General features: G+C 41.8%; 3 protein-coding genes across 3 annotated transcripts; 2 read left to right on the plus strand and 1 right to left on the minus strand.

Moving 5' to 3' along the window:
- The first annotated feature begins 1,332 nt into the window (after positions 1-1,332).
- On the plus strand, positions 1,333-1,877 carry ASCL3 (achaete-scute family bHLH transcription factor 3). The gene is given in 2 exon segments (XM_010163433.1): positions 1,333-1,552; positions 1,555-1,877. Coding segments are annotated over 2 exon segments (543 nt in total).
- A 3,041-nt stretch (positions 1,878-4,918) lies between these two features.
- CUNH11orf16 (chromosome unknown C11orf16 homolog) lies at positions 4,919-10,653 on the plus strand. The gene is made up of 7 exons (XM_029083877.1): positions 4,919-5,085; positions 5,876-6,032; positions 6,367-6,369; positions 7,227-7,455; positions 8,223-8,885; positions 9,249-9,436; positions 10,474-10,653. Exons 1-7 carry the CDS (start codon positions 4,919-4,921, stop codon positions 10,651-10,653), a joined length of 1,587 nt encoding a protein of 528 aa, XP_028939710.1.
- Positions 10,654-12,084: 1,431 nt separating this feature from the next.
- Positions 12,085-14,670, minus strand: AKIP1 (A-kinase interacting protein 1; the record flags this gene model as incomplete). The annotated part of the gene is made up of 4 exons (XM_029083876.1): positions 12,085-12,228; positions 12,772-12,822; positions 13,132-13,245; positions 14,593-14,670. Coding segments are annotated over 4 exons (387 nt in total), but the record flags the coding sequence as incomplete, so codon positions are not given.
- Between the last annotated feature and the right edge of the window lie 146 nt (positions 14,671-14,816).

The following is a 14,816-nucleotide window of genomic DNA, read 5'->3' on the forward strand; positions in this document are numbered from 1 at the left end:
ATTTTTGTGAGTACAGAATCTAGATGTTTCTAGTAACTTAGTTTAATGTTCAGGTGTGTTTTCCATTTTGGAGAGTGGAACATGACCTAAGTGTGTTAGGCAGCAATGTGTAGGTGTGGAAGTGGATGGTAAGTAAGAGCATTTTTTGATAGATTCTGTGTAGGCAAGTATTGCTTGCAATCCATGAGGGTGGATCACAGTAATTTTTAAAAAATTAACTAGCTATTTAAAATTTATTTTTAAGTAACTGTTAGGTAACAGTTATTCTAGTTATGCTGATATTTAGCTGTTTGAACAATGATATTGGGAAGGCACTATAATGCAGCTTCCTATAAAACACTGCAAGATTATATTTCTAATAAATATAGAAGGGTGATTTGAGTAATTACACCTGCTGTAGTGCTGCTATGAAGAGAGGGTATGTGGTTTTAGTAGGCCAGTCTGAGTTACAGGTTTCTAGTGGTGCCCCAACAACTGTCTGCAGTCCCTTCTTAGTAAAATAATTTATAGTTTGAACAATATTATTAGGACATGCATTTTTTCCTTTAATACACTGATTATTTCATAATCCTCTATCAGTAGGATTGTATTTAGTATTTCTTATCTGTGTTTAATCTGTCGGTGAGTGCAGAAGGAGCATGTTAGTTTTAGCAGAAATTTATCCTCTAAAGTTCTTGTAAAACTTCTTATGTAGAATGGATGCCATACTTGCCAGACATAAAATTAAGATTGAGATCCATTCCCTGCACAAGTTTTCCATCTAATTAAGATAGTATAGTGCATGAGAAATCAAATTAATAGAGAAGAAAAATTAATTTTGTCTTTGAAGGATTTTTGGTATGGATAGGGAGTCTGTTACTGGAATTGTAGATTTAATATTTTTCAGGGAGGAGAAGGGGGTGGAGAGAATGCCTCAGATGTTGGCCTGCTTTGTTTATTGTCTGTAGGGATGTAAGTTTTGGTGGATTTGGAGCGAGCTAGACCTATGCAGAGTACATAAAGGTAGATTCTCTTCATTTCTAAAGCTGAGGTGAGAGGGGGACTGTTTGCTGTTTCCTTTAGGAAGCTTTAGTGGCTTTATTTTCTTAAAATCTGTTGTGAATTACTTTAATCAGTGTTGCTGACTTGCACTTTGTTGTATTTTCAAATGGGACATTGCCTGCTCTATGTAACAATCTTACAACACCATTGTGAAATGTGACAAATGCACTAAAAATCTCTTCTGGAAAATGCGGGTACTGCCGAGTGTTGGTAAGTCCAGGTGAGTTTTTTTTCCTTACTGTTCAGTATGAGTTGTTTGAACTATTATGTAATTGTGCATTTCCAGGTTCAATGCAGAACCCGACGGATGACAAGAGCTACCGTGACTTCATGGACAAGCTGTCCATCTGTACTGAGGCTCAGCACGTACAGCTGGCTAGACCCTTCTGTGCCGATCCGGTGGTCACGTTTCACGTGTACCCAGAAACACCAAACCAGGTCACTTGCTTGGAAGATTTGTCATTCCTTCCTTTCACATCTGAACATCTCATCACAGAGAACTTCTACAGTGAAAACCCTACCAAATGCCCCATTCCAGTTACCGCAGAAATGAGTACACCTGTGGGCCAGCTTTCATCAGAAAGAGGAATGAGAGGGAAAGACAGAGGGTTAAATGTGTCAATGAAGGCTATGCTAAACTGAGGCATCACCTACCTAAGGAATACTTGGAGAAACGTCTCAGCAAAGTAGAGACACTCCGTGCTGCAATAAAATACATTAGCTACCTGCAGTCTGTTCTGTACAGTGATTCCGTGGTGGCAGAAAAAAATGTCATGGAGCCAAGCCAGGAACCTAAAGCACTTAACAAACAAAACCAATTTTTGAAGACAATCTAACCATTCCAAACCCAGCAAAAGGTATCCTGTCTGGGAACCTAGTAGCCACTGTATTAGTGATGTGCATGTTCCTTGCACATCTTAGGAGCAGATCATAGCATGTGTCTGTATCAGCCCACAGAAAAGAGTTTTAATTTTGCAGATAGTAACTACACTTAGATATGAAAAAGTCAACTGGGGAAATCTCATCTGAATGGCCTAAATTAGTTAATTTGTGGAAATCTGAAAACATTTCTAAAATTGTCACCAGACCAAAAATGTAATGCCTATTTGTGTGAAGTAACTATGTATCATCACAACCTGAGTGCTTTAAAATAAAATCTTTTCACTGATGGGACTGAGATTCCTCTCATTTTCTGTAATGTTACTTATCATTGCCAATGTTTTTCTTAAAAGGCCTTTTTAAAGGTTCCTGGGAATGTTGTTATGTCAACAGAAAGGATAACTTAGTTTAAAAGGGGGAAAATAAAAAGAGGAGGGTAGCAGCTCTCTGAGGCATGGTTACTGAACACAGGAAGAACATAACATCTTGCAAGCGCTCTTCCCTCCTTTTCTTATTGATGCATATTCTGATCTCATTAAAAACTGCTGACTTAGCCTAATTTCTGTTGAGAATTGGATTCTTCTTCAGCTGTCAGTGCCCTTAAAAATTACTAGGACTGCTCACATAATACACAGTATAAAGAGGGTTGGCAAGGTCTGGGCCTTGGGTGGTGGTGGGGAAAATCCTGCAAAAGGAATTTTTGAGGCTCACTGATAATGATTGAGGTCTGGGGTGGTCTTCCTCGACCTCCCAGTCTGTTCCTCTGTACTATTGGTGTTTTTAGCTGTAGAATAGATTTGGTGAATAGAGTTGAAGATGGTGAATGAAGATGGTGAATAGAGTTTAGCTCATAATTTGCAAAATGTTCTTAACATTTGCTATATGTAAGGGGATTCTGTTATTGATATTAAACAATTCTGCTGATAGCATGAGAGTAGGTAGTCTGTGGGTGCAGCAGAATGTACAGAAAATGGTTACAGACTTCCCAAGTGCTGTTTCCTTGTCCCTAATTGCAATCATTCCCCCCTCCCCTTTTTTTTTTTAACAGCAGTGAATTGAAAAATGCCTACAAAATGCAATTAAGTATTCCTCTGCCCCCCAGAAAAGAAAAAAGAACAAAGAGGAGTTAAAGTTTGTAAAGGAGAAAATGAAGATTAGGGTTCACAGCAGAGATTAACAGGTAATTTCTGCATTGTATTTTGGTATGGTTTTGATACATACTTTGCAGGAAAAGGGTAGAATTAATTAATTCTTTGCCTTTATTGTGAAAATTAGAAGTTTGCAAAATGATTTGACCATAGTTTGTCTCAGCTTCAAGCTTTCTGTCTGCATTTTGAAGCAATTTATTTGTCATCCCACCCTGTGGTGGTGGGCTTTTTTTTTTTCTAAATCTGAACTGTAGCTTCTTAGGATGCTATTTTTTTGCCATGCAATAGTAGGCAGGCAGCCTAGGTGCCCTCTCATAATCCCTTCTCTGCCCCTGCAGTCTTCCAGCGCACTCTTGAGCAGATGAGTGGCATGTAGTCACGTTCCTTACTGGTTTTTAACCAGTAAGGCCAGGGTGTCTGATCCTGGTAGTAACGGCTGTGGCAAGCTCCGTAGCAACTAGGAAACACTGGCAGCAAATGGCTTCCTGCCTCAAACAGACAAAAGGACAAGATTTCTGCACCAGGACTAAGTCCAAGTCCACCAGATACAGTGTTATCATAGCTGGTAAGTTTGAAACACTGCTGTGTAGGAGTACTTGGAGTTATCCAGAAAAAAAACCAAACTTCAAAGTGTTGTGCAATTGCCTTTGTCAGTGTCGTGTTTTATACAGGAATAGGGGACCTAGCAGTCAGCAGCAACAGCGATGAAGGAGTTTAAAATGTGCTTTAATGTAGAATTGGTAGCTGCATTTCTTTGCAAAGTATTACCGATCCCATCTTGTTTTGGTTTATAAATAGGGGAGTTTGTGTAGATCTGAAACAAGTGAATATATTGTGTTGATTTGCTGACTTCAAGACCCATTTTGCAGCAGTTAATCCACTCTTCTTGCTGAGCTTGGTATGTTGGTTTCCTGAAATGATATATATCTGGCAGTCCTCATAAAAAGGACTCACAGATCATATCTCTTAGATAAGAGACAAAATAACATTTAAACATAATATGAGTACTTAAACTGTATTTTATAAAATAAGTTGGGCACTTAAAATTTATATGTTGTTGAATTGCCATACAAATTTTACCCTAGGCTTGCTAAACATTTCTAAGCAATATTAAAAGAACAAACCAAACTAAAAAACCCAAAAAACAAGTGGAAGGTTGTCTACTACATCTTGTTAGATTACCAGAAATAGCATCACATCATCAATCTTACAGTGACAGCCTCTGAATAGTTATCACTTGTCAAATCTGAGCATCTCAGTTCTTTCTCATGGCAAGCCATAATCCTACTGTTATAAAACATGACAGGACAGCTGAAAGATCAAAATATTTCCTCTTAATACATCACTACAAATAAAACAAGTAACAGGCAACTGTAATCTGACATGATGTTCAAAAACTGTCACGTTTACTCAACTTGACAACTTCAGCTGTAGTTTCTCAGCTTGTAAAATAGGGAAGGTTTGGCTGGCACTGTGTACGAGAAAGCTTTAAAGAGTGTAGGTGTAAGAAAAGAGCTGGGTGTTACAGAGGGAAACAAAAGTTGGAGGGAGGTGAAAGCTACTGCTTTCCTGGGGATTGTCACAGCATTTCTAGTTTCCTTGGGTGTTTCTGTCTCTCTAACAGGTCAGGATTTGGGTGACTGAAGAGGGATGAAGTCAGTGATATGGATTCATCTGACCAAATGCTAGTTTGAGTATTCTGCATTCTTTCTTTTTAAATAAGAAACAACAAATAATGAAAGCTGAGTTCTTGAGATACACACATTTGCTTGTCCTGGCAAATGGCAGTACGTTATCTCTTTTCTGCCAAGAGATCACGACTGAGTCCTGCAGGTAGCTCCTTGGCAAGAATGGCTCACTTGGAAGGGTTCCTGCCTACAGGTCACAGGTGTTGCAGTGTAATGCCAGCTCTGGCCAAGTACTCGTCCTCCAACATCGTACCTACCACCAGCCTCTGCTGTGGGAGCTCTTTCGTAGTGTATCCCACCTGGCTCGCTGAGCCCCTCACCCCCCAGAGGTAAAATCAAGTTCTTGTTTGAGTCTGTGATTTGTTCTTTTTCATAGTATCTAATAGGATAAAACAGGCTGATGTGTCAGATTAATAAACTAGCAGCTTGAACATAATTTGAGCTTTCTTATCCCCTGCACTGGCAATTTTTTAGATGTCATTTACTAAAGTGATTTTCTACCCTGGAGATTATGAAAAGCAAAGCCTGAGTAAACCTCCTATCAAAGAAACGTTCCTTTAATGTTATTTGGATAAATAAAGGCATCTTGTGTTAGCAGCTGTCTTCTGTGAAATGTTTCTAATGCTTTGTGACAGGGGATTATTTTTCCTGTTTTGAACTTGAAACTGTCATCAACCAGCAGCTTTGTTGTTCACTTTTCTGTTGTTCGCTGAATGCCTCAGTGTAAACCACCAGCTACAGTGCTCTCGGGTGCACCTTTGTTGTGCTCTGTGCTGGAGATGGATCCTTTCTCCTGATCTTATGGGTTGCGTTGGTTTGCCATGTAAACAGCAAAGAGACTGGTGCAGGTAATGCTGGCCCAGGATTCCAGTGTATGCCTGGCTCACTTCCTCTAAACCCAGAACCAAAGAAATCTGAGTAAAACCAGGCACTGATGTTTTTTCCCATGAGCAAGGAATTGTCCCAGCACAAGCAAGTTTTCTCTTTCTTCCCGCGTGCTTTGGTCTGTGGGAATGCTAAAAAATGATATTAAGTGATCCAGTTCTTCTTTCTTTTTTTATTTTTGTGACCTACAGAAGCTGTTTCTCCCAGTGCTGACCCATTTTCTTTTTTTCCAAGGTGCCATTGGATTACCCATTGCCTCCCCTCCCCTGGCCCAGCATGGAAGAGGCTGAGTGCATCAAGATCAGTAGGCTTAGACAGCAATGTCCCTGTGCTGGTGAGAGGGGAACAAGATGGATTTTATTACCGTGGTACAGTAAAAGAGGAGCTAGAGGTGAGTGATGGTTGTGGTGTGGTAACTGTGGGTGTGTAGAATAGGGTGTCCAGCCCACCAGCAGTCCTCATGCACCGCCCGAGTTCAGTGTAGCAGTTTTGATTTCAGCTGGTGCATGAATTAGTGAACAGATCACCAGGACTGCTGATGCTCCTGGTGATGTTGATTCATAAAGCTCCCGATGTGCCTGATTCTGGGCTGTCCTCACCTCCTGCTGCCTGGCACGCCAAGTGAGCCTCTTGCACGCAGCACAGCCTCAGGCACCAATAAACTAATAATGATCAGATCCTTGCTCTGCTCAGCCTCCTTTACTGAGCCTGTTTCTAGGGGTGAGCAGGTGTGTTTTGGGGATCTTCATCTTGTGCAGAAGATGGATGCCCCCAGCCTCCTACTTCCTGGTGAGAGCAATGTTGATGTGCACCTTGCAAGAGCAGGCCCTCTGCTTCTGCTGGCGCTGGGCATTGAGCCAGGCTCAGACAGCATAAGTAGTGTTGGGAGCAGTGTCCTGACTGCTGTTGTGTGTAGACACATAACCATCAACAGCACAGGAAAAGCGTTCATGTTTTATGTACACACTTCCAGCTTGAGTCAGCTACAGACCAATGGCTCGGTGCCTTCAGAAGTGTTAGTGAAAGCTTTAATTCATGAGTGTGTTAGCACTTCAAACTTAACAGAAAAAGGGGCCTATTCTTTCTCAAGAACAGGGAAGTACCTCATTCCATTGTTGATGGCAAGCCTCCTGACAGGCCTTAATTTAAAAGAAAATAAAAATTCCCAACAATTGCCCCAAGAAGCGAGTTAGTGTTGTATGTAATGAGGAAGGACTTGGGCATGACTGAAGAACAGGTCTGAACGGCTTCAGTGTCCCTTGTTATCTGGTACACATGGCATGGTTTGTGAAATCCAGTTGCACTCTATCTGTAGATTTTTCTCTTGGGGAAGAAAATACAGGTCCTAGTAGCAGTGAATCTGTAGGTATGCTTCACTCAGCCTGCTTTCTGGTGAGCCTCACAGAGGTTTTTCTGGCTGTCTCAATGCTGGACTAACATTGTGCACTATTTAGTTACTATTCAGGCTTGCTGGGTGTTTTGACCTAGCCATGTAGCCACAGAATGGCCTCCTGGTGAAGGTTACGTGACCTGACACATTATGGACTGTTTTTCAGAGGAACTATTATTTTTTTCCTGGTAACAGGGTGAAACAGGCATGTTCCTGGTAGAGTTTGCCAAACCACTTGTGTCAAGTGGAAGACATCCAGTGTGTGTGCAAAAAACAGCAAAGGATGACATCCTGGAATATGTGAATGGGATGAAGCACTCCTTACTCCCTGGAGACAAAGTGCTGGCACCTTGGGAGCCAGATATGGCCAGGTATGGCCCAGGAACCATCCTCACAGGCACTGAGACAAGGGACCCATTACGAGGTAAGAAAGATGCTGCCCTCTTCTTCCTTGCCTTGCTCCAGGACATGGATGAGACTGTCAGGATACTCTTGTCATGGTGCTACTGACAGAGAAATGCCAGTGCACAGACTGCAGTTTAGTGTTGGTTAAAGCTTGCGGGAGCTGATGGGACTTGCTGATGGATGTCTGCATGTAACCTCCCCAGTCTGACCCTAAGGAAGTTGTGACATATAAAAATGTCATCTTCCTTGTCCGTGGATGTGCTATTTCCCATCTGCTTGGACAAGGCTGTGTCTGCCATGTGAAGGACGGTGGCTTTTTCATGAGGGATGTAAGCGAGGCAGCTCTCAGGGAGTACCCGTCTGTGCTTGAGTGTTCACGTTTGTACTGAATGGTACATCTCGGGGGGATTTTATTACCCAAACATAGGAGCCTTCAGTAACTCATTCATTTTTCCCATGTCTGACAGTCAAGCTTCACTATCAAGATGCTATTCTCGGAGCATTACTGCTAACTTTGGCAGTAACAAAAGTTACTTAGCATTTTCTTGATCATCTGATGACAAATTGGGAGGAAAGACATTGCCAGACCTGCTGTCACACCAACGGTGCCCTAGCTGCCCACTCCACCCTCTGTGACATTATGGTGAGGTGTTACAGAGAGGGGTGATGGTTGATCCTACCACTTAACATGAGAAGAAAGTGCATAAAGCTGCAAAGCCTGATCTGTGTATGTGCACTGCCGCGGCAGACCAGCTGCTTATGGTTGCTTACCTTTTCTCTCAGCAGCCTCAGAAGATGAAGAAATTATGGTCCAGTTCTGGAATGACAAGAAAGTAAAACTCCCGAGTGGTGTGGCTCTGTGGGTCCCTCCTAGCCTGTGGAAGAGGACTGTAGAGATGATCCACATGCCCTTCACCAGCAGGGTGAAGCCCAGAGAAAGTCCAGACACTAACTTTTGTATTTTTTCCTGCACTCTTAAACCATGTCTAATTCCTGTTTGTGCGGTATGTAGCCTTGCCAAGCACTGCTTGCTGTGCTCACCCTGCTTGCCACATTTCCACTGTCACTGTGGTGGTATGTGCTGCTCATCAGCGTACATAAGGTGCATCTGCCGCTGCTATCCCCATGTTGATGCCTGGTGGACTCTTCCCTCCAGATCTCTGGTCTTTCAGAGCAAAGCTGAAGAGGCAGAGTCCAGCAGTGAGCCCTCTCCGTGTCTTCTGGAACTGAAAGGCCCAAAACAAGAAGCAGCAGCAGCTATGGCAGCGTCTTCCCCCTCTTCTGATTCAGAGTGGGACCTGGAGCCATTCCCCAGTAAGCGTACTGTGGTGGACAGTGCTGTTAACACAGGCTCCAGCTGTCTTGAGAGCCCCAGGCTAAAGGATTCTGCAAGACCCGAGTGGAAATACTGGAAAAGAAGCCACTGCAAGTCCCATCCCAGTAATTCAGGTACCTTTTGACACCCCCACAGGGAAGCAGCAGCCAAAGGGGAAAAAACCAAATGTGTTCTGGGCACCCTTCTCATCTTGCATGCTGGCTCTTCTCTTGGCAACTCATCCAATGGAAAACTACCAGGACAAACTACCAGAATTTTATTTGGAACCAGAAATATCCTTGTCTGAGTTTGTTCCCCATCATTTTGCTACACTTTTTATGATGCTAACATCTTCATTAACCTTCATAGCTAGTCCATGCAGAATAACCTGAAAGCATTCTTGTCAGGCTTGCAGTGCATTTTCCTCTCTTCTGAAATGAATGTTTCTCCATTTCAGTTCTAGTTTCACTCTTAGATACATTTTTGCTCCTTCACAGGACCTGGCAATCACAGCAGCACATGTACAAAGAGCATGCCGGAATCCAAAGCCACCTCTGTTGGGGACATGTCCCATGTTGCCCCAACTAATCGGAGTGCAATGTTTGAAACCATCGAGCAGCCTCCCAGAGGGCAACTCACCATGAAAGAAATCTTAAGAGACCAAGATTTCAAGCTGTCATTGAGGGTAAGGTAGTCTGTATTAATACTGTATTTATGTAAGCCTGTGGTTTATTTGAATGGAAGAAATATTCTTGTTAATGATCCGGAAGTTGGCTAGAAAAATACATTGTTTCTAACTTAACTGCTTGCTAAGGCCATCCACCAGTTTTGTGATAGACAGGAAACTTCTACACTAATTAAAACAAAACAAAAATCCTAAAACCCTCAGGGAGGACTGAAGCTACTTGGTAAAATGGAAAAGATTCCACCAGTTAACTGTTTTAGAAAAACTTGTGGGAAAAAAAATCAGAACATGAATGTCAAAAAAGCAAGCATTAAAAAGAAGAAAAAAACTTGCAGGAAGATGTAAGAGAATGGCAGGATGAACAGAAGCACTGCTCCACACAAGAGCATCAGGGTTGCAATTAATAAATGATGTATCAGAAATCAAATATTAGCTCCTTTGTACCTTCATGCTCTTGCTGCTGTGAGCTGAGTGCAGAGTAAAACTTTGAACTTGCTAAACTTGCATGATTTTCTTTAGGAGAAGATTAATCTGTTAATAACATGTCTTAGTGAACAGAGAATATACTGGAATATATCTTGTATTCTCGCAATTATAGGCATTAATTTTAAGCAGATGCCTACCAACTTATTAACTGTATGTTTCCTACAGATACATTGGAAAGATACATTGCTACTCCTTGAGATAGGTGAAGCAGTTTTAGCATATAATACAGGCCGCATCAGGAGTCACTTGCAACAAACAAGTGAAGCTAAAGAGCAGGTTTCCTCAGAGGTGTTCTCTGTGGGGCTAATGTCCTCCCACTGCAGTCAACAAAAATTCTCATAACTTCTAAAGGAGCAAAGTTTTTGGTCAAAGCCTAACAGCTTTGTACACCTCTGTTTCTCAGTAGTAAAGTTTGTACTAGCACAGAAATGGTACCATCATTAAAGCTACATGAGGCAGAGGTACCTATCTTACAGCCAGGAAAGCAGCAGTGACAAAGACACTGATGCTTTTAGGCTAAACTTCCGAGCGATTTGTTTTCTGTCCTCCAGGAAGAAGGTTTTGCAGCATCAAAAAACCAAAGATATAAAACAACAAGAAAGAAAACAGAGTCGGATGATAAATGTAAAGTGACTTGTGTAGGAGATGGCAAGCTTGACAATACAGACCATGTCAGAAGAGGACAGACAGAAAAAACAGCAAAGAACTTACTTGCAACAAAGCAGACATAATCAATCAGAATTCAATAAATGTCCAACCGATGAAGTTTAGGAGCTGAAATTTCAGGTAAACAGCTTATACTGTAACAGTGTAACATTTATTAAGCAAATCAATCATTCTGATTTAGGTACTGCCTCTGTAGAATATCTTTATGGGTAACTGTATAATCTTAATAACGAGAAACTATTTCTACCCACATTGAATTTCAGCATCCTCATTCTTTACTCCAAGGAGTTACATTAAATTTCTAATTATTAGGACTTGGCTTTACAATTCTGGAGAGATCAGGTAAATTAGTATGAGCCTGAACAGATGCACAGCAAGGGTCTAATAAACATCCAATTTGTCTACAGTTCTCTAGAGTCAGCCAGAGTAATTCAGCATAGTGATTTCTTTTTGTAGAAGCTAGAAGGAATGGAGAAACAATACAAGCTGCTAGTTGAAAATATTTTTTCAGGATTAAAGCAGAGGAGAAAGTAGCCAGAGGGTAAAGGACCTGCTACTGTAGATACAAACAACAAAATGCTGAGAGATCCAGCATTCAAGTCACCGAATTTTATATCCCCATGAAAATTAACTGCAACCTTAATACCACCAGCTCCAAAAAGATTACAGCTATATATAGGTCATGTCACTAATGCTAACTGTGGAATCTGATCCTTCAGGGGAGTTAAGCATCCACGCAGTCTTGTTAGTGGGACTGCTCACGTTTACAGTGTATGAACATGGCCCTAAGCTGCAGCCTGCAGTTGCTCAGAGGGAGTTGCAGGAAACAGGAGACAGGTCAGAGGACCCTACTGTCTACTGGAAAAGGCAGCTCACTAGTGTTTAGCCTAGGAGAGCCTGCAGAGAGACAGGAGCTGAAGTGTCAATAGCTTATCTGCCTATACTGAACATCTGACACATATTCAAGCACCTTCCTGAGCTGGAGTCCTAGATAGTGAATTTCATTTGCATTTTATTTCTTTATCAGAATAATAAAAGTACAGATAGGAGAGATGCATTGTGAGCCAGCTGCTCTACAATCAGTGCCAGCCCACAGAAGCTAATGTACATCCATATTCATACCACGTGGATCATGCTCTGTATGGTCAAGTGTTCTGTCTGAGGATAATATAAAAGAAGCTGTCATCAAAAAGACTAAATTATGTATTTTATTCCACTGATTCTATCTTTAATTGTTTAAAGCATAAGAACCTAGAACTACATAGTTACATAATTGGATTTAAGGCACACAATGTACAAATATTTATAAAATCAGTGTACAAAGTGGGCTGCATATAATTGCGTTAAGTAGAAAACAAATATACAGATCATAAAAATGGAGTCCCAAAGAGGAGGATACTGTTAAAGTGCTAACAAGAAAAAGGTATACATGGTTCATTACATGGATTAAAACAGCCTTGTATTTTATTCCTGTGAAGGCCGAGAAACAACAAACATCATAGAACAAAAGTTAAATCAATACTTTGGCCTGCGTTGATATCCACCACGTGGGTTTGTTGCACCATGTCCTCTGAGGTTGCTGTGACAGAATAGATGCCAGGAGAAACTTCAATGTAGATGTCTTTGGAAACTTGTCTGGTCTTTGGAGGGGAGGAGGGGGGAAAGTTTCTTTACTGTTTAGTCATCTTAGATTTCCCACAATAATAAAAATTTTTAATTTGGGTAAAAAAATTACACTTTGCCTGCTATTTAAACATTCTAAGATTTTTCAAAATATACAGGCAGCATGGAGAAAACTGTAAAGTGTTTCTGTCAGTACAAAAATTAGCAAGTGCCATACTCAAAGAATTTCAGCTGGGTTATTGTTGCTGATGCAATTCACAAGAGCCTAAAGATTAATCAGTGTTTGACATTCTGTACCAGTCCAAAATATAAAGTAGACTCTTAACTGGTTACGTTCCAGAATGCCACAGTCTGGTTTATAACTAATCGTGATCACAAAGTCTCTTATGCCCATTCTACTGCCCACCTATACATACATTAGGACTGTGAATGCACCACGGGTTAACCTTCTGTGCTATCACAAAGTCTCCACACCTGATGACAAATTTTAACCAGCTTGATGCAAAATGATAAAGAAATGCTAAACCTCTATCTAAAAACAAAGTATTCTATAAACTTACATGTTGCTGGCAAGTTTGAGCTTCACTGGGTGCTACAGAGTCTTCAGTCCTCTGGAAAGAAAAAGATGCTGTTTTCTAATGATAAAACACAAAAGGCAAATTCAGCCCCTGAGAGAGGGGATGCTTTATGTCCATGAAATTTTCCCCTCCACAAAAGGACTGATATGACACTGATTAGTGCCACCAGAAGTTACCCTGCTCCCCCACCCCAACAGAAGGCTCATATCGGTCCAGGTGTTCATATGAACAAGATGTCAAACCACATACATCAGTGTAAGCAAGTGTCACAGACACTAGATGGATAACAATTGTCCCATGGCTGAGGGAAGGAATAACCTTTAATCAAAACCACCTACTTACCTCTTCTTCAGAGGTCTCCAGCTCTCTTTCCCCTGCTTGCCTGCCATGATACCTGCAGATGTGTTTGATCTCATGCTCTTTGCATCTACAGGCTGCCCTGAAGCTATAGTACTTCTAGACAACAATAGAAATGGAGAATATTATGCGGAGAAACACCAAAGCCATTCTCACAAGTACTGCAGACTTACAATTAAAAGCAGAACTGCACAGCTACTGACCTGTGTTAATTGGCTGGTTTGTTCTTGTGTGAGGATGAAAACGATGCCTGGGCATCTGCCTTCTGATACAAAATTGTCAGCCCTGTCTCTCGACACAATACTCGGGGACTCCCTGACAGCTCAGAACTGAATTCATAAAAATATCAGAAGGAATGTCTAGAAACATCTACCCAATCAGGCTCTTCAAAAAGCTCTAGTGGAAGAAGGCCTAGTTTATGGATCCCTAATAGGATCGATATGCAAGCTAGCTGCTTTGCAACCTAGCCAGTGAAGACTGGTTCTGCAGGGCATGTGAAGGAGCAGTGCTCTAAAAGCAGAACATGTTAATACTGAAAAAATGAGCTGGTGAAGAAGGTAAAGTGTCTTTAAGGCTGGCACCAGTATCATAGCGATTTTGAGAATTGTATTTAAGTGCACTGCAGCCCTTTTCTGGCTCCACTGTAAAGATACTTGAAGCTTCCCCACTGCAAACTAAGTATTTGAGTACAGCTCTGCTGCCATCTGTTGTCACCAGAGAACTCTTCCCAGGGTTACCTTTTTGATCACAGGGACTAAAAAGTTCCAAAATATCTATTTTATTTCACTGATATTTTCCGTGTCTCTGACTGTCAAAGACTAAACTTAACAAAAATAAGGCCGATAGCAATTCTTATTTCCAAATATTGCCATCCTTTATTCTTTGAGGTAATGCACACATCAACAGATTTAGTTGCTTGTATTGTGGTTTATTATGGAGATAAGTCCCAAAATACATCAAATACTCTGACCTAGTGCATAACACTTCGCAGAGCATCTCTGTATCCAGGACGTGAGCTGGATTCCTTTACATGATGTCACAGACCAAAGAAATGAAATCAAATTGTGGCAGCTGACACAGTGTAATTTGTGACATCATCAGATACTTTGTCTCTCTAACCATATTGCCTTTCCACAAGTGCTAAAATCTGCACTGGTCCCCTGGTACTGCCCATGGAAAATGCCGACAGCGGTGTTTGTCAGCTAAGGTGGGACCAGCTGGTCAGGATAACGCTGACGAAACCTACTGTGTAACCCACCGCATGATGGTAAATGCCCCAAATTCCTTAATCTAGGCTAGTGTCACCGGCTCACTGGCTGAGCTCTTGCCATGCAATGGGCAAAACTGAAGTCTAATTTTTGTGCTTTTAGCAAAAGTAGTGGAAGCAGGTGTCTGCCAGCACATCATAAACCTTCCACTTCGCAGGGGTCTGGGGTCCAGCCTCACCTCGCACTCCCGGCTGGCCTGATTCATCAGGTTCACAACTGCAGCGAACGCTGCGCTGAGACGCTCCGAGTCTTCTTCCTGCAATTAAAGCCGGATTTCGTAACTCCCAACGCGGGGCTCGTTGCTTAGAGGCAGAAAGTGTCCGGTGATTAAACAGCAGCGCAGGGGCTGGTGGAGGAGGCTGTCCCTGGGGTGACACAGCCCTGTGCGGCCGCACACCCCCG

Source organism: Antrostomus carolinensis, unplaced genomic scaffold (assembly GCF_000700745.2).
Source record: "Antrostomus carolinensis isolate BGI_N321 unplaced genomic scaffold, ASM70074v2 scaffold5122, whole genome shotgun sequence".
In the NCBI taxonomy this organism is placed as follows: Eukaryota; Metazoa; Chordata; class Aves; order Caprimulgiformes; family Caprimulgidae; genus Antrostomus; species Antrostomus carolinensis.

Coding starts and splice junctions, on each gene's coding strand:
- CUNH11orf16 (XM_029083877.1), top strand. CDS start 4,919: ATGGCTCACTTGGAAGGGTTCCTGCCTACAGGTCACAGGTGTTGCAGT. Junction 5,086..5,875: donor GAGCCCCTCACCCCCCAGAG/GTAAAATCAAGT, acceptor TTTTTTTCCAAG/GTGCCATTGGATTACCCATT. Junction 9,437..10,473: donor ATTTCAAGCTGTCATTGAGG/GTAAGGTAGTCT, acceptor TCTGTCCTCCAG/GAAGAAGGTTTTGCAGCATC.